This window comes from Panthera uncia (genome assembly GCF_023721935.1).
Source record: "Panthera uncia isolate 11264 chromosome C1 unlocalized genomic scaffold, Puncia_PCG_1.0 HiC_scaffold_4, whole genome shotgun sequence".
NCBI lineage: Eukaryota > Metazoa > Chordata > Mammalia > Carnivora > Felidae > Panthera > Panthera uncia.
Window position 1 is genome coordinate 56,928,852 of NW_026057585.1, and position 27,537 is coordinate 56,956,388.

Consider the following 27,537-nt stretch of genomic DNA (forward strand, 5'->3'; position numbering starts at 1 on the left):
ATGTTAAAACAAATGCTGAGTACTAGAAACACGGGATTTTCATTTCACAGATATTCACATTTCTACAGAAACACTATATGAAGCACAAATTAAATATTTTAGCTCAAATAAGGCAATTTTTAAAATATTTGTGAACTGTTGTGTGTGTGCTTCATGTGCATCACCTAAAAACACTAAAGTATATAATTTGGATTATGACTCACATTAAAAAGAAGAGAGTATGTCAGGAGATACCTGAGTACATGCACACAGGGTAACTTCTGTTTACTTATATACGTAAGCATGCATGTGTAATGATCTGTGGTAGAAAATATATTTCTTTCTGTGGCTCCTGGTCAAAACGTTTGATAAACACAACATCCAATCACTGGTTGAATGTCAACTCACCTTATTGTACCAGGCAGAAACAATGAGTTTTTCTTCATAATCACGGAATTTTGCTACTTTACATTCACTCTGGAAAAAGACACAAGGACTATCAAAATCCCAGAAATAAACCCAAACTACCAAAACTGGAATCATTTTTTCACTCTGCTCATTGAGAGAATTTGAAAAATGCATTGTGTAGCACATAAAGCAGTCAAAATCTGAACTGGATCATGGAGAAAGCATGCACAATACCTTTAAGAAAGAGTAAGACTGTGACTAGTAAACCTTTAACTTCAAAAATTTTACTGGTAGGACAGCACTTAAGCAACAACAAATAAGAAACTCATGATTCTCATGCTACTGTCACCTATAAAGAGAGACGAAAGTAATAACTGGGTTAGATGACAAAACAGACCAGCATCTATGGAGGACTCAAAACTAAGGAGAAAGAGGATGTAGTAAAACATATGCCAGAAAATCCTAAAGATCTCCTGTAACGCTTAACCCGAATTTTTCTCTCTCGTTCCTCGGTCATCTGTATACTAGATTGCCTGTGGCCATGCTTGCGTGCTGACCTAGAGACTGACATCCATTTCTTAATTGCTCAAATATAGCAAACTTAGTAATTTCATTGAGCACCAGATACAGTTGGCTCACGTAAATATTCTACATAAACACGTGAGTGTTCCTACAGCGAGATGCTCACAGTACAAAAGGACGCAAGAAATGACGGGGGCAAGATGGCCTTTTGCTGGCTCACACCCACTCCAGACAATGACTCCCCAAGAACAATGGCAGATAGAATAACATCTGCTATTTATATTACTCTTATTTTTGCTTCTTGCAGCGTATGTGCAGAAAAGTACACATGAACCAAAGCCCATATGCTGTGACGTAACCCAAGTTTCTCCTCAAAGCCCTATCATCAGAGGTGCCATTCTGTCTTTCTACTTGGTAGGGAGCTGCACTTGAAGCATCGACGATGCTGCACACGCTCACTGGCATTCACTGGGAGGTGGATAATCAGGGCAACTCAGAGCTCAGGGGGTTTTCAGTCCAAGTCTCATTATTTTACAGATGAGGAGACCTAGGACCAGAGAGGAGAGGTGATAACTTTAAGAGAACTTACCAATAAAGTAGCAAACTTGGCCTCTCATTTATGTGATATTTAATGCTGGGAGTACAGATATATAAGATACACGCTCTGCCCTCAAACTCTGACACACACCAGGAAGAAGAACAATGCTATTGTGGGTTGAATTAATGAGTTCAAAATACATGGAATTGCTATGGAGAAATAACCAACTTTGCCTAAGGAATCCAGGAAGACACATGTGAGTTGGATGCTGAAGAATGGATAGTATTTCTGCAGAGAGATGCCCCCATCCGGTGCTTTTTTTTACAGCACCTGACAAGGCCTGGACAAGCACTTAGCAAAGGGCACATAAGGCTGGTGTGCACTCGGAATGTTAAGTCTTTAAACAAAATAGTTCCGCTACAGTCCATACCCCCTGGCTCAGAAATAATATGAAGAAAATGGTAAATGAATACAACATGTTTCTCTGAAATACAACATTCTTAGTTGATTTAAAAAGAAACCTACTATCAATTACTCAAATTTCAAGGCTAGTATACAGACCTCATCATGGCTCTGCAATTACACATACGTTATTATAAGGAAGCACATAATGACTTCAAGAATAGTATCACATCTCACCATAGTATTAAATAATTTTGTAAAACACTTTGCAAAGGAAACTAGAACATGCCCAATTATAAAATCTATGAATATACAGTTCCAGACTGACATACTTATTAACGCAGCCAGTAAAAATGGTATGATCATCAGCACAAAAAATAAGTTCTAAAGACCAGGCTAATTAATGAGAAGATGTCATCGCTAACATAACTATGCATGATTAACAACCAAGACTGCCACTTCAGTGCAAGGACTTACTGGATTCTATGAGCACTTTCTTCCCCCAGGAATTGCAACTAATGAGTTTACTTAGGTTCCAGTGAGGAATAGGGAGAAGAAAAGAGAAGGAAAATCTAGTTAACAGAATAGAGTACCTTTTTTTAAAGGTGAGTTTGGTTCCTTTTTTTCCTTTATTTACTTATATTTTCTGAATGAACTCTAATCCACATAATTTTAAAAGGAGCTAACATTATAACAGAACTCTATTAGCCACTAAGGGCTATCCACAGGACTGGCTGTTGTGGGAGTGACAGAGACAATGTAGCAGAGTAGATAAACTCCTATTGGCTGGTGAGATGCTTTGTAGTAAACATACTGAGTGCTAAAACATGGCATTGCCAGCTCCTGATTTCAATTTCTTGTGAAACTTGATCATTAATGGCAGATGCTGGACAGCAATTAATTATCAGGATTATACAGAATAATTAAAAGGAGACGTGTGAATATGAAAATTTTACCTCCAGAATCTCAATTCTTCTCTCTTTCTCTGCCAACTGCTTTCTAAGTAGCATTATTTCAGCTGATGCTGGATTTAGTTTGGGATCTAAAGTTTTTATTACCTGTTGAAAGAAAAAAAAACAAATATTTTACATTTACTTTACATTATCAAGTACTGAAATATAAGCACCTATAAACCTCTGTGAATAAAGTGGAAAATTGTCCAGAAAGTGATCCAGGTGTGAACTATGACTTATTTTACAATTAAATTTGAGTAATAAAAATAACATTATAGAGGTAGAATGATATTATAATTCAGTACCAAAATGGGAAGATCCCTATCTCAAAATAAAATTTCCTTTCTCCAAGGCTCAGTACTCAGGGATAGTAATCTAGTCTTATTAAACTTTGAGCACTGAGGTCTTGAAACAACACTTTCCATATTTATCAGATACATTTTTTAAAAAATTAAAAGAATTTGCTAATTATATAGGAACTCATTGTACAAAGTAACAAAAAAATTCTTAGCAACAACCTTTTTCACTACCATTATCTAGTGAAATGTAACTCAATATGTAAGATCAACTTATTAGAAACTGATGACTTTGTCTGCAATCCCTAGAGTGGCTCAATCACATTTATGGAAGTCACTAAAAGTTAGGTAAAAAGAGATTTTGCTCAGAATGCTGTTCATAGACTCAACTAAACTATGAAGCCAGCAGTATAACAAGAAATTAACTTGAAAATATCAGGTGTAAATTAGAAGACAAAAACAAATTTCCAATAATAAGGTCAGCTGTATGATGTAATTACAAATCTATTCAAAAAGATTTAAACTGATTTAAAGATTTCACCTATATTCACTGAGGTAAAGGAAAAAGACTGAAAGGTAATATGCCTAAAAATTACTGTGGTTCATTCAAAACAATTTGCTGAGTGCTGAATATGGCAGGCACTGACTATGGCCCGTGGGATACAGGAGGCTTGGTGCCTGCCTTCGAGGAGTTCACATTGTAAAAGCAGAGTTTAAATCATAATTTAATTACAGAGAACACATCATAATTTTTTACCTCTAAGTAATAAAAAGTATGATTGTGACTTTTCTATATTTTCTGAATTTTCTATCATGGACATTATGTTACTATAATTAACCTCTCCCTCCAAATAATGTAAAGGTAAGAAATGAAATCATGTTTATCATACAAGCAATTGCTTTTTATTTTTATTTTTTAAATGTTTATTATTTGAGAGAGAGAGAGAGAGAGAGAGTGGGGGAGGGGCACAGAGAGAGAGAAAGAGAGAGAGAGAGAGACAGAATCTGAAGCAGGCTCCAGGCTATGAGCTGTCAGCACAGAGCCTGACGCAGGCTTGAACTCACGAACTGCAAGATCATGACCTGAGCCAAAGTCAACCCACTGAGCCACCCAGGCGCTCCAGCAATTTTTTTTTTAAATGATAGTACTTGATGATGACAAGAATATGGTCACTGTTTTGTCTACTTAATTGTGATCCTTTTAGAATATCATTTAGATATATGTATCAAGCACATTATTAAAATGTTCTTATCCTTTGACCTAAAACTTCCATTTGACCCATTAGCTTAGGAACAAGGCTAACATAATAAGCCAAAATAAGGGGCAAGCTTTCTATATAAATAAGTTGCTTATAGTCTTATTTCTAGAAGCAAGAAGGAAAAAGAAATGGAAACAAACTATTTCCAACAACAGGATGATGACTAAATTACTATATACTGCATTCAACTGAATATTATATAGCCATTCTTTTACTTTGCACAGTCCGCTCTAGAAGCGTCTGTCTTGTTTACCTCTCTATTCCCTGTGCTAAGTATAACAGCTGCTTAATAAATATTAAAGTATGTTTATATAACATGAGGGAATTATTTTAAACTTTCAAAATATAAATTGTATGTGCTATGATCATACAAATTGTGTGTTCTATGTCTGCAATCATGGACGTAGTATGCACTGAAAAAAATGCACAGTTAAGAAGAAAGGGAATCTTTCTATGTTTTATATTTTCTACTAAAAGCACTTATATAGTTGAGAGACACTAGACTGTGGCAGAGACTGTCTGGATATTTACCAAGACTCCCTAGAAGTTGAGTGCAGCTGTGTGCCTATATTCTGCCCACTGCAGTGAGGGTGAAAGTGGTTCATGTGGCCCCCAGGCCCACCCCGTTACTATCTCCGGTATGGTCTAGGCTGGCTGCCCTCGTCTACCAGCTGGACTAAGTCAAGTACAGCTGGGAACATTGTGTTCAAGAAGGCAAAGACTCTGTCAGCTGGGGGCTCGGGGGCACTGCACGGAGCAGAGCCCCTCCCCCACTGAAGAATGGACTTCATATGAAGCCTTGAGATCTTGAGGTGTATCTGTTGTTGCAGGTAATATGGACAACTTAATAAATACAAAATTCAAACATAAAAAGAATAGATACATTAGCAGTATTTTAAAGCGTCATCATATAATCCTCTTGTTTATTCAACAAATAGAAAAGAGTATATTGATATTCTCTAAGAGAGAATGTTTTAAGAAAATACATGGTATTCATGGAAATAAACGATTTTATGAGAATGTTCTTACAGATATTTAAGTTGGAAATAGGGAAAAAGACCAGTCTGGTAAACATTAGAAGAGTGTTTAACTATCTAATCTAAATTAAATGGTAAAACAATTTTAAACAAGTTTGAAGAGCAAAATTTTCACAAAGGCAAACATTCATTTTAAGAACTAAAGATTCCAGGGGCACCTGGGTGGCTCAGTCAGTTAAACATCCAACTTCCGCTCAGGTCATGATCTCATAGTTCATGGGTTCAAGCCCCACATCAGGCTCTGTGCTGACAGCTCAGAGCCTGGAGCCTGCTTCAGATTCTGTGTCTCCCTCTCTTTCTGCCCCTCCCACATTCATGCTCTGTCTCTCAAAAATAAATAAAAGTTAAAAAAAAAAACTTAAGAGCTAAAGATTCCATACTTTCTTAAATTATTTTTTAATGTTTATTTATTTTTGAGAGACAGAGAGACAGAGTGAGCCCTCAGCACAGAGCCCAATGTGGGACTTGAACTCACAAACCATGAGATCATGACCTGAGCCGAAGTTGGACTGAGCCACCCAGGCGCCCCTTAAAATTCTTTCTTTACCATTTATTCATTTGTGAGAGACAGAGAGTGAGTGGGGTAGGGACAGAGAGAGAGGGAGACACAGAATCCGAAGCAGGCTCCAGGCTCTGGGCTGTCAGCACAGAGCCCGACATGGGGCTCAAACCCACAAACTGTGAGATCATGATCTGAGCCGGAGTCAGACGCCGAACCTACTGAGCCACCCAGGCACCCCACGATTCCATACTTTCTAATAGTCATCTTCTCTAATGAGGTCACTGCGGTCCCCGTATAAACTGTCCAAGAACAGCCCTGTGTTTGTTTTACATGATGCTGATGAGTGAGAGGGAGAGACTGTGAGGACTGAACTCGCAAGGCAGGGTAGAGTCAGAAAAGGGACATAATGCGTATTTAAGAGAGATGACCTCATGGGCGGAATGGGCCTTATGAGAACCTGAGTCAGAAGACTTGAGCTCTGAAAGGTAAGCCACTCACATTCCTTGCTTTCTCCAAGTACATTTTATATCTTTCCTCCATTGCTTTCATATCTTCATCTTTCTTCTGAAGAGCAGCTTCAAGTTCATTGATCTTTTGCACTATTATTGAAAATGAAATGAAACATGACCAATTTAAAATATTCCCTCCTCACACAAAAATTATAGTTATCTGATTATTTTCGAAAGGACTGATAAGAGAACTTAAAAATGTTTATTTCTTCTTTGTAGTGAATTCGTATCTAAAACCTTTGAACTACAACTAACATATCCTCAATCATTTCATATTATTTTTTCTTAAAAATATCTATAATCTGCTTTATCCAGCTTTTGTCCCTTCTATCAAGTGTTTCAATGAGCAAATACACTTCAGCATGTAAGCATAACCATCATAAGAAAATAAAGCAGTCTTTCTACATACTGTTTAAGGCTCAATTTAATTTTATTATAAATTATTTTATTTACATTTCCATAGTATTAATTCTATTATATGTTACCATGTTTGATACTCCTATATATCAATCAGTTCATTTTATTAAGACTTTTTCGCTTTAAAATCAGATCACTTGTTAAACACTGAAATCACTAAAACATTATCATGGTTCTTATTTGCAATGCACACATTTATGGAGTGTCTGAAAACTTGTACACAGTTCTTGCATCTTTCAACTAAAAAAAAGCAAGTCCTTAGTCGTAGTCTGATCCAGGTTTTTACAAATACCTACCATTCTGGTTTACATCTGGCTGAAGATCTTCAATGAGTTCTTGTTTCTTCTGTAATTCTTCCTGGACCTCAGTTAGTTTTTCCCTAAGTAGTGGAAAGAGCATGGAGTTTTGGAAGCAAACAGACCTGAGAATGAAAACTTATTTCTGCCACAGGACATTTGTGGACTGTGGCCAAATCACTTTCTGATCCTGAATCTCCTCACCTGTAAAATGGGCATAATACCTGACACATATTATAGGCTTGTTGTGAGAGGGTAAACTGCCTGACACATGACAGGTGCTAAAAATGTTAATTTTTCCCTCTCATCCTTGCTTCCTAAGAAAGTCGGAGGAAATATTTTATTGGTTAAACATCCCACATCTCCACATGTGACAGCTGTCTACTTTGTAAACTCTTCAAATGATATTAGTGATGGAAAAATGTAGGATTTGAGATCATTGACAGGCAGGCTGAACATTTTAGCGCGTTTTTCTTTTGACTTCTTGATGGCAGTGGTGTACATTCAATTGGCATCAGGGGGTTTCTCTTACAAACAAAGTCAGAAAAGGATACTAACTTTAGAAGTTTTTAAAACCCTTCCCCTCTCATATTTGAAATGAAATATCAGTTTACTTACATATGAGCTTCCAACTTCTGCTTTAGTTTGCTGGACTATAAAAATTAAAAAAAGTTGCTGTAAGATAACTATTGTGACAAAGATAAATTTTCCAGACATCAAAATCTCTTTACCTCCTTTTGAAGTGTATTATTTAAAATTATGAATTTTTTAACAATTTGTATTTCTAATAACATACTCGTAAAGACATAAAATTTCAGGTGTTTTTTACTTCAAAGGGAAAGGAAAGGAGGTTAGGAAATGACATAAGGATGAGTACAAGAGAGAAAGAAAAGTGCTTCATATTTCTGAATACCATGAAAATAAAATTTGAACTTGAAGAAAAATACCAAATGCAAGCTGAATGTGATATATTGAGGAGTATCAAACATTTAAAAATCATTTTTTTAAATACATAATTTAAGATGTTAGGCCCTTAGTGAAGAATAGACTTAAATAATTATCTTTATAATAAAGCTTTATCATTATAAATGCAAGCACTCTAATATTAACATCAAAATGAAGAGGATTTTGTTAAAAAATAAAATTCAAAACATAAAACTTCCTCTTTAAAAAGCAGGAGTTTAAATTGCAACACTAGTTCTGTATCATCTACTGAAAAGTTGAAGGGTTTAAAATACAGAATCTGAAACATAACTAAGACACTAATAATTTATTTTTAAAAGATAAATAGAACACATTTAAAAACACCGCAATCCAAAATGTACTCTCTCAAAGAGATCCCATTTTAAAAGTATTCTCTATTGTGGCTTTAAAAAATATTCATATTAGAGAGGTTACAATACCGTATATATGCACATATGAGATGCCGCCATGCATGAGACGATTTCTATTTTCCAAGCCCCCGGGGAAAAAAGAAAAAATCATATAAAGCATATAACAGACAGAGAGGAAACACAACCCCTTCAGTCTTCCTTTTCACCTCTTTACTTACTCTTCATAGCTTTCTCCCCCGTCAACACAGATCTAACCACCGCAGCTTCCATCTAACCAGTACCTAACACACACAGAGCCCTGTCTTTTTGTTGTTGTTTCCATTAAATGCCTTCCTCCCTCTGTCGTTACTTCCTTCCCCCTGCATACAGAGCTCAAACTACAGACACACTGTCAGGTGCATTCAGGTTGGGGCTGTTGAGTTCTGCTGAGTCCTCTTCTCTCTGCCCCCACAATGTTTGCCATCGAAAACAGATTAGAAGCAGCAAGGCCACGAGTCGGCAGGGAAGAAGGGAAGAAATACGAGGTGATGCTTTCAAAACTGCATTACGGTTTCTGTCCTTTGGAGGTTAGTATGATCCACTCCTATAAGGCTCTTTGGTAGAGATCATTTTCTCCCTCTCCCTGGTCCTGTTAGAAGTTTTCCTCAATTCTGACCACTGAGCACTCTCAACCAGGACTTTGCTGAGGCCCATCCTGTTGGTGTCCCAGCAGAGCCATGAAGACCTCACTGGCAGCACACCAGCAACCATGAAGTTAGGTGTAGCTGTTGAAGTAGGACAGATAGAAATCACCTTCAATACATACGATTAATTTATACGCTCCAAGGTGGCAAAATCACAGCATCCGTTATGCAGATATATACGGTATTCAAGGGTACCCTCATTGATAAGGGCACTTTCAAACACAAGACGAATTTGGGCGTTAGGACCTCTCGCAGAGAGTCCACACGCAGCAGAATTATTACAGCTTTCAAGTTACTTACACTTTCTCCTTCAGACTTGGACCCTTGTTCCTGTAAAGATTTCTGGAGGTCCTCAATCTGCTGCTGCAATTCTCGGATGCGCTCTTTGCTCAGCCTATTGTAAGATGGATCATATACATTTATTTGTATGGAAAGTCAAAGTAGTTAAGGATCTATAAAGGTGCATTTGTGCAATTGGTGCATTTAATAGTAATAATGAAGGCTGAACAATTATCTGTGGCTAGGTTTAATATATAGTATAGTAGGCTACTTGCAAAGAAATATTTTTTAAAAAGAAGACATTTATCCAGGAAGTACATACACCCACATGTAAAAATTCAAGATACTTATGCGCCAGTTGCAAAAGCACATCATTTGTGCACAGTACTCACTGGTAAAAGAAATTAGAAAACTAGCTCAGTTTTCCTACAGTTGTATTTAAAAAAAATTTTTTTTAATGTTTATTTTTGAGTGACAGAGAGAAAGAGAGACAGAGAACTATCAAAGGAACAAAAGAGAGAGAGAGGGAGACACAGAATCCAAAGCAGGCTCCAGGCTCTGAGCCGTCAGCACAGAGCCCGATGCAGGGCTTGAACACAGGTCAGCACAGAGCCCGATGCAGGGCTTGAACACAGGAACCATGAGATCATGACCTGAGCTGATGTCGGATGGTCAACCGACTGAGCCACCCAGGTGCCCCCTTACAGGTGTATTTTTAATGAATGGGAACTAGGTTTCTTTTTGTTTCAGATTTCATAGTGTACTGACAAAGGTCACCGTTTTCCAACCATCTCTTCATAATTTTTTGTTTAAATTAAAGAGACTAACACTAGCAACTAATGTGGATTTTTAACTTGGCAAAACCTCATTCTTTAAAACCCTGCTTGAGAATTGCCTCTACTGAGGTTTCCATCAAGAAAGAGAATCTGTCTCTCTTTTCATGTATATATGACCCAACACACCTGTCCATTATAATGCCCCATTGTTCCAGTTATCAGACAATGTAATTATCTATTCATATGTCTATCTTCCTGTTTTAACTTTCTAAAAGCTGAAACTTTGTATCTCCAGTGCTGATATTGAATTGCAGAGGATAGTAATATTTGATGGTCCCTTCACAAAGCTAAAATGTTATTCTTTTTTCAACCACAGTTGATGTAATACTATATATACATGTTTGAGAAACCAGGTTCAAGTGTATCTAAAATTCCTGGTCTCTAAGATCCAATAAAGGTTGGTCAAATAAAACCACATACTTTTACTGAAAAATATGCCATATATAAGAGGCAAGTTAGCATAGCGTTCAAGAGTCCAGACTCCGGAGTCAGAATCACAGAAAGTTCAAATGTGCAATCGAAACTTACTAGCTTATAACTTTGGATAAGTTACTTAACCTCCTTGAACCTCAGCTTCCTTATCCATAAAAGAGATAATTACAGTTCCTATTTCACAGAGTTACTGTGAGGTTTTTTGAGTTAATACCAAACAAGCGCTTAGAAGGTAATACTATATATTACCTTTAGTAAATAGTTTCTAAGTTACCAGTAAAAGAACTCCTATTTCTCTCTGGGATTTGCATAATAAATATATAATACCATATAACACTTGTGCTTTTAACAATTTAATACTTGTTTTTCGAGACAGTCTTACAATAGTTTTTTCTTAAAAATTTTCAGAAACATTGCTAACAGTTTTAAATGACAGCTGTTGAATGAACAGGAATTTTCTTTCCTAAAAAGTTAAGAATGTAGAAAAAATGTAAAATGTATATTTAGAAAAATTTAAAAATAAATTTTGCTTTTCAACATCAGGGAAGTGGCTGGCATATAGTGAACATTTTATCAATGTTATATATTTTTAATATTATAATTTTTAAGCCCCTCCTCAGTATCAGATAAGTACATCATTTGCTTTAAATATGTTATCTGTGAATCTTCATAACAACCTTCAAATAGGTATCACCTCCAGTTATAGCTGAGGACATTAAGTGTGAATTTAAGTAACTTGCCCAGAACAAAACAGTTAATAGGTTTAAATAGAGGTGGCACTCAAATTTGACTCCACAGTCTATGTTCCATCCAAGCACTGACTGCAGTAGAAACCCAGATTGTCATTTACTCGTTTGTTAAATTTTCTGAGAATTATGAAGACATATAAATGAAATTCAAGAATGAGAAACCTGGTTACTAAAGTGTGCTAGAAGCAACGGGAGTGAGAGACTAAACTCCTAACTATTTCAATTACGATGATATCTCCCTCTTCTGTGAGTCAAGATTTGGTGGCTACCTAATGGAATCACTATGACAATTACACAAGAGTGGGTCACCTTTGCTCGGTTTCCAGTTCATTCATCTTGCGGTGCTTCTGTTCGAGCTGTTCCTGGAGTTCCTCAATACGTTCATTCTCAGTACCTTCCTGTTGTAAGCGAAGCATCTTATTTTCATGTTGCAGTCGAATAAATACTTCCCTGATGTTGAAAAGAAAATTTATTTTTAAATTTTTCTAAATATACATTTTACTTTTTTTTACATCCTTAGCTTTTTAGGAAAGAAAATTCTTGTTCATTCAATAACTGTCATTTAAAACTGTTAGCAATGTTTCTGAAAGTTTTTAAGAAAAAACCTACATATATTGTAAGACTGTCCTGAAAAACAAGTTGTGAATTTTTAAAAGCACAAGTGTTATATTATATTAAATATTTATTATGCAAATCCCAAAGAGAAACAGGAGTTCTTTCACTGGTAATTTAGAAACTATTTACTAAAGGTAATATATAGTATATCCTCAGAAAACATAAATTAAAAGCAACAGGTTTAAGAAATCAGTTTGCTTATGGGGTGCCTGAGTGGCTCAGTCAGGTGAAGTCTGACTCTTGATTTCGGCTCAGGTCATGATCTCACAGTTTGTGAGTTCGAGCCCCATATCAGGTTTCACACTGACAGAGCACCTTCACTTGCTCTCTCTCAAAATAAATAAATAAACGTAAAAAAAAAGAAATCAGTTTGCTTAATATTTTTATTTTTTTAATGTTTGTTTATTTTTGAGAGAGACAGAGAGAGAGAGAGCAAGGGAGGGGCAGAGAGAGAGGGAGACACAAATCCAAAGCAGGCTCCAGGCTCTGAGCTGTCAGCACAGAGCCCAACGTAGGGCTCGAACTCGTGAACTGGGACATCATGACCTGAGCCAAAGTTGGATGCTTAACCAACTGGGCCCACCCAGGTGCCCCTAGTTTGCTTAATATTTCTAAATATACTTTCATGATGACAGGCCTATCACTGTCTCTAGATTATTTTTGTTTAAAAAAAAATCTTTATTAAAAGTTTACATACACATATTTTCTAAAATGCAAATGATAGGAATGATATTAAAGAAAAAAGTAATGTTCTCCTACCTGCCTCCCTAAATGCAATTTCTCAGAAGCAACTAATTTCAATTAATCTCAGTTTGTGTTCTTCCGAACGACAGCATCATGACTTTAAACTATAGACTCATATGGCTATTTTAAAGTGATATTAATATCACTGGATACTAACTAACAAGTTGCTTTCCAGTCCAACAGGTAAAGAGCTCTGTCTTAACAACAAAAGTTGAACAAAATGAAAGTCAACAAATTTGCAAGCTATACGCTAAGTGAAACAAGTCAGTCACAAAAGGCTGCATATTGTATGACTCTATGTATATGAAATTCTGTAACAAGCAAATGGACAAAGAGTCAATTCTTGGTTGCCTGGGGCTGGAGCTGGAGGAGAAGCAGGAATGAGGAATGACTGCTAATAGGGACAGGGTATCCTGGGAAAATGAAATGTTCTCAAATTAGATGGCTGCACAACTCTAGGACTACACTAAAAACCACTGAGCTGTACAACTGTAAATGGGTGAGTTGTAGCTCAATAAATCTGCTTAAAAAGAATTTGAAGTAATAAATAAAACTCTTACCACAAAAAAGAAAACCATAAAAACTACCAGATTAGTCAAATGCCTACAAGTAAACATAGCAGTAAAATACGAAAATAAAAGCTGGTGAAGAAGAATCTCTAAAATTTATATTTTATTTAACTTCTGCTTAATCCTCCTGCTATATTTGACAGCCCCTCTCCTATTGGCTTCACCCACGTGGATTTAAAGGCCATGTATAAAAAGGGTTTTCCGTAGAGCTTCTGGGTAGGGAAAGAAGTTCAACACAGTAAAAGTCATATCATAAAAACCAGAGTATCTCATTCAGCAAGTCTGTGAAATTTTACTTCTGATAAGACCTAAAACTGCTAAAGTAGCAATAACAATCTAAGAAGCTCAAGCAGATGAGACAAAGTATTTTGAGCTCTATGACTCATAAAATGGAACATTTTAAAGGCTAATAATTTTTTGAAAAGAATCACATTTCTAACATTATCAATTAATAAAAACACATTTACCTGTATTCCACGGGCATAATCTCAGCAGCAAGATTCTCAAAACTTTTTGTAGCAGATGCATCTAAACAACAACAATGAAACATCAACATTCCAGCATTTCTATCATTAAAAAAAACTTTTCAAAATCCAACAAAATTCACCTGTTTGGTTTAGATGATCTTGCTGTACTTGTGAACATCGAAGCTCTTCATTCGTTTCTTTCAGAGTATCACGTTGTTCTATTAGTCTCTAAAAAAGAAATGTTTATATGAGCAAAACAATTGTTTCCACAAGAAATGTACTTTATGGTTATAACAATTTATCTTAGCAAACTAATTTCCTAATTGTTGCTTAGTTATTTAAAAATGACAATATTTTAGTTTTAGTGCTAAATCATGTAAATAATCTTTACCCAACACAAATCTTGTGATTTCAAAGATAATATACCTTTGAACCAAACTGATGTAATTATGCAACAGAGTACAAATATGCAATTGTGGAGTAATTAGTAAAAAGTATGGACTCTGTAGGCAAATAGATCGTGGCTTGAATTCCAGGTTCCCTATTTCCTAGTTACATTATGTGGGGTGAGTTATTTAGTTCTTTGGCTTTAGGATCCACACCATCAAAATGGAAATGCTGATACTTAGATCCTTGCAAAGGTGTTCTGAATAGTGAGCGAGGTAAAGTTTGTGGTTATTTTAAGAATTGATGAGGGAGCTCCTGGGTGGCTCAGTCAGTTAAGCATCCAACTTCGGTTGAGGTCATGATCTCATGGCTCGTGAGTTCAAGTTCGTGTCGGTCTCTGTGCTGACAGTGTGGAGCCTGGAGCCTGCTTCGAGTTCTCTGTCTCCCTCTCTCTCTGTCCCTCCCCTGCTCACGCTCTGTCTCTCTCTCTCTCTCTCTCTAAAATGAATCAACATTTAAAAAAAAAAAAAAAAGAATTGATGAGCCATTATTGATTTTTTTAAAAAATTTTTTTTAACGTTTATTTATTTTTGAGACAGAGAGAGACAGAGCATGAACGGGGGAGGGGCAGAGAGAGAGGGAGACATAGGATCGGAAGCAGGCTCCAGGCTCTGAGCCATCAGTCCAGAGCCGGACGTGGGGCTCGAACTCACGGACCGCGCGATCATGACCTGAGCTGAAGTCGGACGCCCAACCGACTGAGCCACCTAGGTGTCCCTGATTTTTAACATTAGGGTTAACGGTTTCTTTTTTACTTTTATGGGTTCTGACAAACGTATAATGTATCTATCACTAAAGGCTCATGGTCAATTGATTTTTAACAAGGGTATCAAGACAATTCAATAGGGAAAGAACAATAGTGCTGGGACAACTGAATACCACTCAGAAAAGAATGAAGTTGAGACTCTTATACCATATACAAAAATTCAAAATTTATCACAGAATAAATATAAGAGCTAAAACTATAAAACTAAAAGAAAACAAAAAACATAAATCTTTATAACCTCACATTATTCAATGACTTCATAGAAATACTACCAAAAAATACACAAAAGAATAAAATGGCTAACTCTGATTTCATCAATGAAAAACTATTCTGCTGCAAACCATACCATCAAAAAAGTGAGAAGACAACTCACAGAATAAAAGAACATATTTGCAAATCATACATCTGAGAAGGAGCTTATGTCCAGAATATATAAAGAATTCTTACAACTCAATAATAAAAAGGCAAATAATTTAAATAGTATGTGAATAAGTGATTTGAAGAGATAATTTCTTCAAGGAAGATATACAAATGGCCAACAAGTACATGAAAAGATGCTCAAATTCATCAGTCATCACGGGAATACAAATCAAAACCACAATGGCATACCACTTCATAGTCACTAAGACAGCTAAAATTAAAAGGCTGGTAAGTGTTGGCAGGGATGTGGAGAAATTGGAAACCTTTACAAATTGCTGAGAATGAAAAATGGTTCACCTACTTCAGAATACAGTCTGGTATTTCCTTAAAAGGTTAAACATAGTTATCATATGATCCAGCAGTACCGTTCATAGGTATATACTCAAGAAATGAAACACGTCTACATAAAAACTGTAAATAAATGTTCATAGCCATGTTAACTGTTTAATAGGAAAAAAGTAGAAATAGCCCAAATGTCCATAAAATGATGAAAGGATAAATAAAATGTGGTATGTCCACAGAATAGGGTATTATTCAGCATGAAAACAAAGTACTGATTCATACCACGAAATGGATAAACTTTGAAAACATTAAGCTAAATGAATGAATCCAGTCACAAAACCCACAAAGTGTATAATGACATATTCTGGACAGACTGGGCAAATCTATAGAGAAAGACAGTAGAGTAATGGTTGCTGAAGCTGGGCGGGAGGGAACCAGAACACAGAGCAGCTGCTAGTAGGCACACTGATGGGGTGAGGAGAGTGTTCTAAAATCTGACTGTGGTGATGGCTGCACAACTACAAATTTACTAAAAACTGCTGCATGGTACACTTTAAGTAGGCAAAATTGATGGCATATACATTATATCTCAATAAAGCCATCAAAAAAAATCCCACCTATGGTGCCTGCTCTCAAGGAGCCAACGGTCTAGAATGGGAACGCACACACTGAGACATAGGGGCCTTGCCTCTGTGACTCCATCTTCCCTTGGGAAGGAAAGTAACGAAACTGTAGGGTGAATTCTTTCTACTTCCTTTTACACCAACACTCTAATTTGGAGAAAGACAGAAGAAGAACTGACTGATGTGACTTCCAATCTTAGAATAGCAAGGATAATATTAAAAACTAAAAGAAGACAGGCGTATGACTTATCAACTGTAATTATGTTTACCTCTTTTTCCTTAAGTAAAGCTTCGTGTTTTTCTTCAAGCCGCTTCATTTCAAATGCTAGTGTATCTGCCCTTTTGGATTCAGAGGAAAGTTTATTGTGAAGATCTTGAACCTTTTGTCGAAAACAAGAGTATATAATATTAATAGTTTTTCAGAGGTCAATAAATAAGAAACTGATTGGAAATAAAACTTAGACTAAGAATATAATCCAGTAATCCTCAGTAGTTGTGAAAATAGCATGTGGATAAGAGTTAACATAAATTTTAAAATACTCAAATAATAACTTAATAAAAAAATCATTCTTGTACTCTACTGTTTCTCTAGGTTGCTTGATAAATAGCTAAACAGAATATTACCGGCTATAGCTCCATTCTCTAGGCAATTATTATTAGTTACCAGAAATGCTAATAATAAGCAGTAAAATGCCTCCCAATATATACAAGCTCAGAAGAGAATAAAAAGGGGAAAGACCTAGATAACTCAAACTCAACTATCAATCCTGGAATTAAAATTACAGGTAGGAGAAATCTGTCATCATAATAAGCTCACAGCTGGTTATAGGCAATGTTCTTCACCTCTCTATCATTCTTAAAGTATCAGAAGGAATAAGAAAGTTGAGCTCTTTCAGATACAATGATTAAAAAAAATTGACATATTTTCTTACCTGCCTCTTGTACGTTTCTAATTGTGTACGTGCTGCATTTGCCTTCTTTAATTCTTCTTCTAAGCTGACTGTGTTATGCATATACATCATGTTTGTTTCTTGTAAAGTTTTCACCTGCTTGCGAAGGTCATTCAGATCTTGTAATTTCTGACGATACATCTCGACCGTTGATTCTAGTTTATTAGCTTTATCAGAGGTAGCCCTATAATAAAGCTACATGTTACTGGGTAAAAGCTAGTAAATGCACATAACATTTCTATTCTGGCCCTAAAATTAGTCAGCTAGATAAACTATCAATTGGCTGAAACAACAGAAAAGAAAATCGGACAGACAGCAAAAGAATTAAACTGTGTGAGAACTTTAGAAAAAGACTCAAGTCCAGTGTGGAACCTTTTTGTTATAAAGGCATCAAAACAAAAATGCCTTAAATTTGACACACTAAATTATCAAACCGTTTCATACAGCACAATGTCTAAAAAAGAATGGTTTTGTAAATGTAACTGAACAATTCCAAGCTTCTCTGAAGCTTACAGGCCAATTTTGCTTTGTGTTTAACATTTAGTGCAGTTTTATTCTAAGTATTTGATATACTTAGGCAGTTGACTTATAATTTGTTTGACAAAGCACATCCCTTTAGAGTTGTGCTTACCTGGCCAACTAGAGCAAAAATAAATACATAAACCAAATCACTTTCCATCACATGCAAGTTCGAATGAATGGTAGGAAGATTTTGTTTCAAATGGACATAAAAACTGGGCAACAAAATGGCTAATTAAGAAAATTTAACAGAAAAGGCTCAGTAGGTTGAGGGTCTGACTTCAGCTCAGGTCATGATCTTGCAGTTCCTGGGTTCAAGCCCCATGTCGGGCTCTGTGATGACAGCTCAGAGTCTGGAACCTGCTTCGGATTCTGTCTCCCTCTCTCTCTGCCCCTCCCCTGCTGATGCTCTGTCTCTCTCTCTGACTCTCAAAAGTAAATAAAACATTAAAAATTTTTTTTTAAAAAAGAAAATTTAACAGAAAATATAAAGAGCATATGGATAGTCTGTTTGCTTGACTAACAATTCATAGGAAAAGCTAAATATAAATTTTATATTGTCAAAGACAGTAAGAGAACCTTGGGATAACCCTGAAATAAATGTTAAGATACTTACCTATATCTATTTTATATCAAATGCCGAAATATGGATTGTGAGAATACTTTCCCTCATGTAAAAAGTTCACAAAATAAACTAATGAGTACAAGGAGATGAAGCTAAACGTATCTAAAAGTAATTCAGTTTACACAATCTTAAGAAAAAGATATCACCCCCCCCCGCCTCAATCGGGCTCTGTGCTGTCAGATATGCTTGAAATCCATTCTTTCTCTCTCTCTCTCTCTCTCTGCCCCTCCCTGGCTGTGCGTGTGCTCACTCTCTATCTCTCTCAAAAAAAGAAAAAGGTATCATTTTGGGTTTACAAATTCTAATATGAAATTGTGTTAACAAAGATTGAATATTATCCTTAAACTGCAATTATTATCAACAAGCATAAATTAAGTAAAGACTAGGAGCCTGGAAAAAACTGATCAGTACTTGATATGTAGAAATAACCCTACGAATCCCTGATTAAAATATGGAATACTGAAATGACTAATAACTTAGAAGCGACATAATTATATTCAGACATGGCATACCTAAGGACATCTATTTCATCTTTCAGGGCTCTTGTTTCTTCAGCAAGACTAGTCAGTTCATCATTCCTATGTTGAAATTCAATTAGTTGCTTTTCAAGTTCTTCACAGTGAACACGATAATCATCTTTCGCAGCTTCAAGCCTTGCATAAACAAAATAAGTATTTATAATGTAATTTCCATTATTTGTTTTCTTACTGAGACATGAGCTTAGCAAGACATACTTTTAAAATGTTCTTTAAAATTCTACACTCAAAAGAAAGACTAAAAGAATAAGACACTTCTGGCTCCCGGATTTAAAACTGGCTGAGAATAAACTAATGTCCTGAATTTTCATTTTCACTTCTGAAATATGGTGCTTGGTTATCACTAGTTCTAAAAGGGGTTTTAATCTCAAAAGGTGAAGAGAAAATGTATAGATATATAATTACTCAAAAATATACACCGTGTGTGAAATGGTAAAATATTAACTCTAAGTAGACTATGGTAAGTTATGGATAAATACCTCAAACTCTATGGTAAAAACAAAAAGTAAGAAGATGGGGAAGTCTGGTGGCTCAGTTAAGCCTCTGACTCTTGAACTCAGCTCAGGTCATGATCTCACAGTTCATGAGTTTGAGCCCCATGTCAGGTTCTGCACTGACAGTAAGGAGTCTGCTTGGGATTCTGCTCCTCCCCCACTCGTTCGTTTTTTTTTTTTCTCTCTCTCTCTCTCAAAATAAATAAACTTTAAAAAAAAAAGGAAAAAGGCAATACAGTGTTTAACATCAAATATTAAAAAAAAATATTTGATTCCAAAAGAACGCAGGAAAGGAAGATAAAGGAAAGGAATAGATATGACAAATGAAAAACAGCAAATTGACAGACCTAAATACAACCATAACAAAAATTACATAAAAGGCCAATAGGTTAAACACACCAATTGAAAAGGCAGAGACTATCAGACTAAACAAAAAAAGCTCAAATATACATTAATTATACAAGGGATATTATAAACATAAAGACACAGATTAAAAGTAAAAGGATTTAAAAACACCATGAAAACAGTAAGCAAAGGAAATTGGGGTGGTTATGGTAACATCAAACAAAATAAATTTCAAGACAAAAAAAGTATTATCAAAGAAATGTTTCATAATTATAAAAGGGTCAATTACTAGAAAGCCATATCATCAACGTATATATATACCTAAAAATAGTTTTAAAATACATGAAACAAAAACTGATAGAATCAAGGGTAGAAATCCACAAATCCACAATCATTGTTTAATACCAGTCTCTAATGAATGACAGAACTAAAAAAAAAAAAAAAAAAAAAAAACTAAACATAAAAATACAGAAGAGATCTGAACATTATTAACCAACATGATTCAGTTGACATGTATAGAACATGTCAGTCAAAAATGACAGAACACACATTTTTGCAAGTGCACATGTAACACTAATCACAATGAAACATGATGAGCAATAAAATAAGTATTAATAAATATCAAAAGACTGCAATCCCATGCAATATGTTCTCTAACCATAAGAGACTTAAATTAGAAATCAGTCACAATAAGAAGTCTAGAAAAGCCTTAAATACTTGGAAATTAAACAACATGTTTCTAAACAACCCACAAGTCAAGGAATAAATCACAAAGGAAATTGGAAAATAATTCAGACAGAATAACAACAGAAAGACAACCAGTTAAATTTGGGGAACGTGGCTAAACCAGTGCTTGGAGGAGAATTTACAATTTTAAAGGCTTATATATTAGAAATGAAGAAAGTCTTAAAATCAATCCAAATTTCAACCTTAAGAGGCTAGGAAAAGAAGAGCAAATTAAATCCAAAGTAAATAAAAGGAAAGAAAGAAAGAACAGAGATGTACAACTAATAATACGGAAAGCTAATAAAGTTAATAGATTAATAACATTGATGAAACCCTAGTAAGAGTGATCAAGAAAAATGAGAAAAAATACAAATTACCAATATCAGGAATGAAAAAGCAAGCATCAGTATAGCTCCTACAGTCATTAAAAGGACAATGAAAGAATATTATGAACAACTTTATGCCAATAGATTCAACGTCTTAAATATAAGCATATACTTTGAAAAGCACAACTTATCAAACTGACATAGATGAAACAGAAAATCTAAGAAGCCCTATGAGCACTGATGAAATTATATTGTCATTAAAAGCCCTTTCACAAAGAAAACCATAGGCTCAGATTGTTTAATATCATTCACACATAAACTCTTTCAGAAAACAGAGAGAATTCTTCCCAATTATTCTATGAGACTAGCAGAACTCTGACAACCTAAAAAAAAGGCATTACATGAGAAAAAAAGTTATAGACCAGTATCTATTATGAAGACAACCAAAAAAAAAAAAAAAATTCTCTCAATCTACAAGCAAACTGAATCTAGTTAATATATATGCAGAATAAGTATGACCAAAGTGGTCTAACCCTGAAATATAAGATTGTTCAACAATCAAAAAATACAACAATCATAATGAAAGAATGAAAAAGAAAACCACACTGTCATTTCAAGATGTAGAAAAATCATTTGACAAAAATCAACAATTAGTAATAAAAACTCTTAGCAAGCCAGAAATAAAGGGGAATTCCTTCAAACAGAAAAAAAACACATTATAAAACTTTACAGCAAGTATTATACTTGATGGTACTTAATTGAACATTTCCCCCCTAAGACCTGGAATAAAGTAAGATGTCTTCTCTTGTTCAATGCAAGAAAAATAAATACAGGGCAGAAATTAAAAGGAAGATGTAAAGCTCTATTAATAGATTAGATGACTATGGATGCCTTAGAATTTTCTACATAAACCATTTTCTAGAATCAATAAGTGAAGACATAAAAGTTTCAGAAGACATAAAAGTTTCAAAATAAAAGCTTGAGTTTCAATATATAAAAATTAATTGTACATATTAGCAGCCACTTTTCAGAATAATTTTAATTGTATTGGTAATAGCATCTACATGGGAATAAAGTTAACAAAACACAAAACTTCTCTGCTAGAAACAACACAATATTGCTGGGAGAAACTAAAGACTTAAATAAATGAAGATACCATGTTCATAGATGGTAATTCTCAATATAGTTAAGATATCAATTTTACAGAACCTAAATCATAAATCATAATCACAGAAGGTTTTTTTAAATGGAAATTGACTGACAGATGTGAAAATGCAAAAAGACTTGGAATAGCCAAAACAAATTTTGAAAAGAAAGAACAAAGTTGGAATACTTATACTACCTGATTTTAAACTTACTTTAGAGCTAAAGTAATCAAGACCACATCATACAGGCATAAAGACAATCTGATCAATAGAAAACAACTAGAGAGTCCAGAAGATGAACCCAATTTTATGATACCATTTTTCATGAAGATACAAAGCAATTTGGAGTAAAATTAAAATATCTTCAATGATCCAACTGTAACGACTAGATATCCATATGGAAAACAAAAATAAAAATAGGGACGCCTGGGTGGCTCAGTTGGTTAAGTGTCCAGCTCTTGATTCTGGCTCAGGTCATGATCTCACCGTTCATGAGATGAAGCTCTGTGCTGGGCTCTGTGCTCTCAGCACAGAGCCGTGCTTGGTATTCTCTCCCTACCCGCACCCCTTCCCTGCTCATGTTCTCTCCCTCTCAACATAAGTAAATAAACTTTAAAAAATAACAAAATAAATAAAAAATAAAAATAAATAAAGCTTGACCTCCATACCTTACACCATTGTTTTAGAAAACAATTCAAAATGGACTATAGCCTTAAATGTAAAAGATAAAACTGTGAAGTTTCTAGAAGAGCATAATAGAGAGTATCTTCATGGCATGGAAGTAGACAAAGATTTCTTGGACAATACACAAAAAAACACTAATATTAAAAATATTGACAAATCAGACATCATCTAAGTTAAGAACTTTTCCTCTTTGAAAGACCCCATTTAAAAAATGAAAAGGCAAGTCAAAGAATGAGTGAAATATTACTATGGGGGCGCCTGGGTGGCGCAGTCGGTTAAGCGTCCGACTTCAGCCAGGTCACGATCTCGCGGTCCGTGAGTTCGAGCCCCGCGTCAGGCTCTGGGCTGATGGCTCAGAGCCTGGAGCCTGTTTCCGATTCTGTGTCTCCCTCTCTCTCTGCCCCTCCCCAGTTCATGCTCTGTCTCTCTCTGTCCCAAAAATAAAAAAATAAAAAAAAAAAAAAAAAAAAAACGTTGAAAAAAAAAGAAATATTACTATGCATATATCTGACAAAACGATTTGTATCCAAATTTTTAAAACTTCCTACAACGAATTGATAATGACAAACAACCCAATTTAAAAACAGCTCAACAGTGTGAAGAGACACTTCACAAAGTAAGATATATTGCCAATAAGCACTTGAAAAGGGGCTTATCACATCATTTGTTGTCAGAAAAATGCCAATTAAAGCCATAATGAAATACTACTACATTTTCCCTGAAATGTTTAAAGTTAAAAAGACAGATAAGAACAAAATATCCTACCAGACAGAACAACTAGAGCAATAAGCAGCAAACTCTGCTCATAGAGTATAAAATGTTATAGCTGCTTTGGAAAACGGTTTGGCAGTATCTTTTACAATTAAACAGCTAGTGCGTAACTCAGCAATACTGCTGTATGTATTTACCAATGGGAAATAAGAAAACGTATGTCTTTAAAAAGTCTTGTATTATAATGTTCAGACTAGTTTTACTTATATTAACCCCAATTGGGAAACCCAAAATGCCCATCTAAAGGGAAATGGATAAATAAAAGTGTGGTATAATGTAGAATAATTCCAAATATTTGAATACTATTTAGCAATAAAAAATAATGAATTACAGATACATTCAAAACATAAATGAAGCTCACAAAAATGCTGAGCAAAAGAAGCCAATCACCAAGAAGTTCATGCTGCGTTATTCAATTTATATGATGCTCTAGATTAGAGAAAACTAATCAATGCTGAAAACTACTCAGAAGAGTAATTAGCCTCTGGGAGGTAGGGGTTGACTGGGAAGGAGCATAAAAGAACTTTTTTCAGTGACTGAAATGAACCATATATTGATAAAAGTGTGATAACACAAATGTATGCCGTTATTAGCACATTAAATTGGACGCAGTATTTCTTCATTTCACAACATGTAAATGTTACCTTGTAAAAGAACCATAAACATACTGAAGTCTAATAATATTTTGTATTAAAAAGGTAAGACTGCAATTCTTAAATTGCTTTCTATGTGTTTTAGGATTAAGTATATGAGAATATATGTTCAGGAAAATGGGAGCCAGGTTTCTCACCACTGGAGGAGTTGACAACATGGAAATGCAGATCAGAATGAACCCCGAAGACAGGGGACTAAAAGGAAAGATGTCAATATGAACTCACTGTTCATACTGAGAAACAGAATAAATGCAGACATGTGTATATTCCAGCGTGTGGACACAGGCAAGTGTGAACATCGGTCGTAGGAACCTGTGCTAGTGTATTTCCTAGCTCTGTACTCCAAAGTGGCCTAGAAGCAAGGACCAAAACACTCATTTGGAGCACAGGTCTTTGTTTCTAAATAACATTCTCCACTAGAAGGAATTAAAAATCCTTGGAGAAATGGCTGACTGCAGAGTCTGGAAAGAAGGAGAATGAGTCTAGAATATTTTGTTGTGCAGGAAAGTAAGAACGTGCTCAAAGGATAGCGACAGGTTGGAAAGGACACAGGGGCCAATTGAAAGGATTCCCAGTGGTCGAATCTGGGATAATTCCAGCATCAAATAACTGATGACAGTAATGGATGTGTAGTCCATTGAGTAAGAATAATACTAAATGCAGTGCATGATCCTGGATTGGATTCTGAAACGGGAAAAAAAATAGCTCTACAGGACAATGAAACAACTACTGGAATTTGAATACAATCTGTGGATTAGATGGTAATATGTATCAATGGCAAATTCCCTAATTTTAATCACTACACTGTGGTTTATAAGAAGGTATTCTTGTTTTAGGAAATGTATGCCAAAGTATACAGGGATAAAAGTGCACGTCTCCAGTGTACTCTCAAGTGGTTCAGGAAAAAATATATGCATCTGTAAGAATATGTAGAGAGACCGCTAAAACAAATGGAAAACACTGCCAAACCACTGCAGAATCTGAGCAAAAGATATAAAGGAGTTTTTTGTGCTATTCTTGCAACTGTTACTGTGTTTGTTTGAAATTATATTTTAAAAAAGTAACAAAAAATACATACAGTACAATTAGAGTGCCTCTTCTCAAGGCCTTATATAGTCCAAGGCCAGGCTACTAGCACACAAGAGACAGCGTTTATTAAAGGTAAGATGTGGGGCGCCTGGGTGGCTTAGTAGGTTGAGCGACCAACTTCGGCTTGAGGTCACGATCTCACGGTTTGTGAGTTCAAGCCCCGTGTCAGGCTCTGTGCTGACAGCTCGGAGCCTGGAGCCTGCTTCAGATTCTGTGTCTCCCTCCCTCTCTGCCCCTCCCCCACTCATGCTCTCTGTCCAGAAATAAATAAACATTAAAAAACATTTAAAAAAATAAATAAAAAATAAAGATGTACACCACCTTTTTTTTCAAAGAAAAAATACAAAAATTTAAATAGAAGGCACCTCTTTAGGTTAAGATTTCCATTTTTTCCATTTATTATCAGGTTCCCTCTCCTATGTAAGAAACACCCCATTCCCCCCAGATCTCAGCAGTCATTCCCTTAAACTCCTATTGGACTTGCCTATGGCCTTTATTTGGCCCTAATCACAAGTTATTTTGAATTGTTTTCTTTTTATACACATATCCCACTTGCCTAACTAGATTGCAAGCCCATGAAGGCAGGAACTATTTACACCATTTGATATTTTCAGAGCTTCTATTTTCAGTGTTCTAAGCATACTATAAAGTTATAGCATGCTATAGCACACTATAAAATGCTTAATAATTCATCACTGATAGGACTTCTTAACTGCTGGTTTAACAGAAACCCATGGAATGGTTTTTACTAAAAATGCTACCTGAAGTTTTCTTCCTGTAATTGTTCTAGTTGTAACTGTGCATGAAAATACTTTTTTGCAACCATTGTATTTGGATCATCAAAAGATCCATCCAACTGGTCAAGTTTTTCATTCATCATCTCATTCTCAGAAACTAATGAGTTCTTTTCATCTTGAAGTGCAGTCACCTAAAAAACAAATACACAAATATAAGCATCAATAGCAAAAAAAACTTAAGAGTCCAGAGCCCCACACTGCTATGTGACCAAGCCATTAAATTAGCTTGGTCAATCAGACAACATAATTTCTAAGGATCCTTCCAAAGCTGGAATTTGGGGTCTAGGATGTTTGAGTCAAACAAAAGAAATCAAAGTAATTTGATTACTACAGAGAAAACCGAGTTAAAACATACAAGGAGAATATCTTCAAAATGTTATGCTTGCCCTAGTTTCGGTAAGAAAATTTTTCTAAGTCTTTAAAGTCTGATGTACTGATAAGCTTTGAAAAATTAATTTGTTCCTCTTTTAGTTATAAATTTACTATTAGGATGCTGTTACCTAATAAGCTAAAATACACACACATGCACAAAGTTATTTTAGGTTCACAGCAGAAAATTATCAGTTACATATCATGTCTTCAGAGACAAGCACATTATTTGGTTAATGAATCAGTAACAAAAAGCTGAACTAAATCCATTTGCACATTGAGACTGTTTGCTTATAATTTAAAATGGCTAAAAATTTAGAATCACATCGATATCAGTACCTGATACATTTTCACTTTACTTACATATTAATGCAACAAACATGATTTGCTTCAGTTCTTTTTCTTTTCCATTTAAAAACATCTTTTAAAACCTTTTAAAAAGGCTGTAACCTGGTCATATGTAAGACCAGAAGTTTACATATGATTATATTAAGCTTCCTTTGAAAAAAAGTTGACCTATTATGATTTTCAACATATTACTACATAGGTTTGCGATTGTTTTTTCAATAGATGTAATTAATTCAACCTAGTTATGGGAAGGAGGCTGTATACCGACACAGTGAGCTACTAATAGGAAATTAAAAGCAAGTGAGTGCCTTCAACACTGTATAGGCAAGTTACAAATACTTGCCTTTGACCAACACAATGACCAACACAATGACCAATGGGCAATGACCAACACAAAGGCTCAGAAAAGTCTTCCCGGGAAGACTATGGGAGAAAGCAATTTTTCTCCCTAAATTCAATGCATGCATCTATCCTTGCCATGCAAGCAGTTTAGTGACTATTACCTGTCATGTACAACCCTAAATGACTGAGATATGAGAAAGGAGGAGAGTTTGTACCCTTAGCATCCTTATGGTAAAAATGTAAATAATTACACAACAGGAAATGTTCAAAGTGCTTTGGTGGAAACATACCATAGGGTAGGAGATGGGACACAAAGAAAAGAAAATCTCATTCTAGCTGGAGGGAAGAGGGTGTCACAAAAAGATCCACAAAAGAGAAACAATGCCCTCAGTCTTCCAACCTGTGTAAGAACCACGTAAATAAGGTAGGTAAGGGCAAATTCAGTTTTCAACAC

The 27,537-nt window shown here is 35.3% G+C and overlaps 1 protein-coding gene across 1 annotated transcript in view; it reads right to left on the reverse strand.

The window, feature by feature from the left end:
• Positions 1-27,537, reverse strand: part of HOOK1 (hook microtubule tethering protein 1) — a 68,662-nt gene that overhangs the window by 2,329 nt on the left and 38,796 nt on the right. Inside the window, exons 10-22 of the mRNA XM_049617066.1 lie at positions 25,989-26,155; positions 18,971-19,111; positions 17,297-17,498; positions 16,634-16,744; positions 13,967-14,054; positions 13,827-13,887; positions 11,741-11,881; positions 9,436-9,529; positions 7,737-7,771; positions 7,119-7,201; positions 6,395-6,495; positions 2,806-2,907; positions 388-456 (exon numbers count right to left, since the gene is read on the reverse strand). Coding sequence (XP_049473023.1) covers positions 388-456; positions 2,806-2,907; positions 6,395-6,495; positions 7,119-7,201; positions 7,737-7,771; positions 9,436-9,529; positions 11,741-11,881; positions 13,827-13,887; positions 13,967-14,054; positions 16,634-16,744; positions 17,297-17,498; positions 18,971-19,111; positions 25,989-26,155 — 1,395 coding nt within the window. The remainder of the gene's footprint in view (positions 1-387; positions 457-2,805; positions 2,908-6,394; positions 6,496-7,118; positions 7,202-7,736; positions 7,772-9,435; positions 9,530-11,740; positions 11,882-13,826; positions 13,888-13,966; positions 14,055-16,633; positions 16,745-17,296; positions 17,499-18,970; positions 19,112-25,988; positions 26,156-27,537) is intronic.